The following is a 3,794-nucleotide window of genomic DNA, read 5'->3' on the forward strand; positions in this document are numbered from 1 at the left end:
CTGTGACTGAAATGAAATCCCATGTGTGTATATGTAGTTAATGAAATCCATTATATTATATAATATATTATTGTTGCATAGACATTTAACAATGGTTGTAAGAGGCAACTTTTTTAGTTAAAACTTTTCAGAACAAAATATTATATTTTATGATCAATAAATATAGCGAAATAATACGCCAATTTGTAATAAGGTACTTTGAAGATTTTGTTTTGCAATTTGCAATCTATATGACACATTTAAACACAAAATCATTTAGGTAAATGATTGTACATATACAAGATGAGTTTAATGATGATGTTTAATGAATGATGTTTGCATCAGATTTAATACACACTGCCTTCACTTCTGGCTCATGGCCAGCCACAGCACTTGCAACTGTCATGAAAGATAGATCCAGCGCCACACTGGGAAACGTAGGTCACGCCACCAGCACAGTTGTAGAAGCTGGTTTGGTCATCTGGGTTTGGGTAAAGGCCATCAGGTTTCCCATTGCAGAATCCAGGTCCTGGGGCATGGGTGGTAGTGGTAGTGGTGGTGGTGGTGGTGGTTGGAGTGGTGGTGGTAGCTCCAGGTTTTGGGGTGGTGGTTGAGGGTAGTATGGGAAGCTCTGGAAAATACAAAGTTTGAATTCATGTTTATATAAGTCACTGGTTAAAATCGATTCTACCTTCTGAAAATATGCTTGTTTAGAAAATATTACGTCATCATATCTAAATTTCAGAGGTCCTTATGATACCAGTTCCAAACTGATTTTTAAACATAGACAGACTAAAACAAATCTTTTGTGTAAATCTGCTTTGGGCATACCAATTTCAAGAAGGTTGCGAAGATGAGAGAGCAGGGGATGGGCACCCTCCCCACAGAATTTTCCCGCAAAGTCATCCAAATCAAGGGCCCACACAAAGGCACCGCCAAACTTCTGATCTTTCAGGTAACGTACCTATTGGGGAAAAATTAAACAGACATTGATATCACTACCTTGTACATACATAAATGTGTTTAACATACAGAAATGATACAAGCTTTCTCACTTACCTTGGTTTCATAGCTCTCCTTGTTGTCAAATCCTACCCACTCATTGTTTTTGAAAGCATAGGGGACTTTCTGGTCTTCAATCCAGTTAATGGTGGTGCCTTTCACGAAGGTACAGATCTACAGCACAGACAACATGAAGAGATGTGTGCAACTTTAAAAACTTTCTTCCTATCATATCAAAGTATCATTCAGTAGATATCAAAGCAACTGACACTATACATCATAAGGTAATGAAGAAATTCCAGCGTTAAGAAATGTACCTCATAATAAGACCAGAATCCAGCTTCACGGGTGTATGGACCAGCTGATGCTGGGCCACTAGCTGGGGCACCAACACCAGTGTTTGATGATGTCAGACGGAAGGTACGACCATAAGATGCAAATCCCATCCTCAGCTTCTCCAGTGGGGTGCCATTGTCTCTCCAATATTTCATGGCAAAGTCCTATAGAAGTCAAACAAAAGGTGAAGTTTGAGTTCATAAGAAGTTATTTCTCAAATTATTTTTATTTCAGTTTTAACTGTTTACGTACAATGTTGAAATAGATAAGGTCACCAGCGTCAAAAGATCCACGGTACAGAGGGCTGTTGTGTCCAGTGAATTGCTCCCAAGTTCCATGGAAGTCGTAGGTCATCACATTGATAAAATCTAATTCTCTGCAATAAGGAAATAAATGGAAACACAATTGCATGTTTACAGTGCACAACTGTCAGATTTCTAAAAGTAGTAGTGGAAGTAAGATGGTTTATAAAGCAGGACACTCACTTGGCTATCTCAGCGATCTCATATCCGGCATCAATGGTTCCTTTTCCAGCAGCAACGGCAGCAGTTAGCATGAGCTGGGGATTGCCAGTAGCTTGGGCTTCAGCTGCATAGGCAGCAACAAGCTCCTATAAAAGTGCACCACATAACAGTGTAAGAATGGAGTCCATGGGGTGGCTCTAATTTAGGAGGTATAGCAGATCATCTACTGATTGGAAGGTTAGTGGATCAATCTCTGGCTCCCCCAGTCTGCACACCAAGTATCATTGGGCAATATACTAACCCCAAGTTGCTCTCCGATGCATCCATCGGAGTATGAATGAGTGTAAATGTTCGTTAGTGAGCATGTAAAAGCATAGAAGAAAGTGCTTGTGTGACTGGGTGAATGTGGCATGTTGTGTAAAGTGCTTTGAGTGCTCCAGGAGAATAGAAAAGCACTATATAACAATCAGTCCATTTACCATTTAACATTCCAGTATGATGCAAATGAGACAACACCAATGAGATGTAGATTTCAAAAAGTGGAGATCTATACCCACCCTGCAGAGCAGAGTAAACCTCTGTTTGTCCTCAGGAGGACTTCCACGGGATCCAGGGTACTCCCAGTCCAAATCCAGACCGTCAAATCCATGAGTCCTCAGAAATTTGATTGTAGACTGGATGAACTTCTGACGATTAGCTGCAGTAGAAACCATGATGGAGAACCTGCAAAAAATAAAAAAATAACCAAGTTAATATATAATCTTTATAGTAAAATCTGCTTACCCCTTTATGTATTTAACAGGAGAATTGTGATTAATATTTGCTGTGTTTAATAATGGAAACTTCTTTTTGATTTTGATTTGATTCAGACTGATGGCTTACACACGATATTTGGTTAGCTACCTACCATTGTCCTAATGTAAAATAATATTCTTTGTTGAAAGTATTACTTACTGTGTTGACCCAAAGTTCCATCCACCAACGGCCAAGAGAGTCTTCAGGTGAGGATTCCTGGAAACAGCAGAAAACTTGTAATATCATTAAAGTAACTGTAATATCTTTGTGGAAAACTCTTAAAGACACTAAACGCTCAAGAGGTACTGTGTTTTGCTTTACCTCTGATCTCTATGTGTTAAGATAATATCTACTTACTTGGTCTTCAGATCATTGAAAGACTTGTAGAGGACGTCGTCATTCCACTCGTAGGTAACCAGCTCATTGTTGTAGTTGATGATGGAGAATGCATAGATGAGGGTGGTGCATAGGAAAGGGTCCACATTTTGTGGCAGGAACTTTCCATCTCCAGGCCTGTACTGGGACCAGTTGGTGAAGTAGCACTCCATCCTGCTGGCAGATCCTGTGGTGGTGCAAAGGAATATTAAAGAATCACAAATCCCAGTAGCGATACACAAGTAATGATCAAAATTTCAGTTGTTTACCAAAATAAACCCAACTTACCCAGCTGGCTTATCACCAGGCACAAACCTAAGGAAATTTTAATATAAGAGTAAGCAAAAAAACAACCAAACTTGCATATACTTATATTGCATACATCAAGTAAATTCGTAAAATACCTGCTAGAATTGTGAGCCTGGCCATCTCAGATTCACTTCTTAAGAGTTAACTTAATGAAAATGAAGTTGGTTCTACAAATCAAGCAACACTGTAAGAGGTATAAAAGTATATATAAATAAATAATCACAATTAAGAGAGAATAACTTCGAGAGACTGTTCCCCTTGTTCACTCACCTTGAGACCAGAAGAAAGACCCAAAAAGCTGCAGTAAAGGTGGGTCTTTTATACACCTGACTGTATTATGAAAACAAGGAAGGTATAGCACTCTTTCGTAAATCCAGGTCATAAATGGTTTCTTTATTAAGATGTGCTTTGATAAGAGAGTGCTAAGTCTTAGCCATAAGTAGACAATAATTTACTCTATGTGGTATTCTTTTTATGTATATGACCCTGGTGTACCTTAGGTCACTAGACATATCATATTATCATCAGTATTCA

At 38.8% G+C, this 3,794-nt stretch overlaps 1 protein-coding gene across 1 annotated transcript; it reads right to left on the reverse strand.

The window, feature by feature from the left end:
* Positions 1 to 283: 283 nt before the first annotated feature.
* Positions 284 to 3,551, reverse strand: LOC116310088 (acidic mammalian chitinase-like). Its single transcript, XM_031726824.2, has 12 exons — positions 3,531 to 3,551; positions 3,356 to 3,444; positions 3,240 to 3,266; positions 2,934 to 3,138; positions 2,736 to 2,792; positions 2,339 to 2,504; positions 1,803 to 1,927; positions 1,570 to 1,693; positions 1,299 to 1,481; positions 1,039 to 1,155; positions 811 to 943; positions 284 to 610 (listed from the first exon to the last, which is right to left on the reverse strand). Exons 2-12 carry the CDS (start codon positions 3,378 to 3,380, stop codon positions 354 to 356), a joined length of 1,419 nt encoding a protein of 472 aa, XP_031582684.2. The 5' UTR covers positions 3,381 to 3,444; positions 3,531 to 3,551; the 3' UTR covers positions 284 to 353.
* Positions 3,552 to 3,794: the final 243 nt, after the last annotated feature.

This window comes from Oreochromis aureus, linkage group 5, assembly GCF_013358895.1.
Source record: "Oreochromis aureus strain Israel breed Guangdong linkage group 5, ZZ_aureus, whole genome shotgun sequence".
NCBI classification, from domain to species: domain Eukaryota; kingdom Metazoa; phylum Chordata; class Actinopteri; order Cichliformes; family Cichlidae; genus Oreochromis; species Oreochromis aureus.

Bases quoted from the DNA above. Each gene is read 5' to 3' on its own strand.
- LOC116310088 (XM_031726824.2), bottom strand. From the start codon at position 3,380: ATGGCCAGGCTCACAATTCTAGCAG. The intron at 1,694-1,802 runs GTGAGTGTCCTG...TCCTTATTGCAG, and splicing joins GAGATCGCTGAGATAGCCAA to AGAATTAGATTTTATCAATG. The intron at 611-810 runs GTATGCCCAAAG...TGTATTTTCCAG, and splicing joins TCGCAACCTTCTTGAAATTG to AGCTTCCCATACTACCCTCA.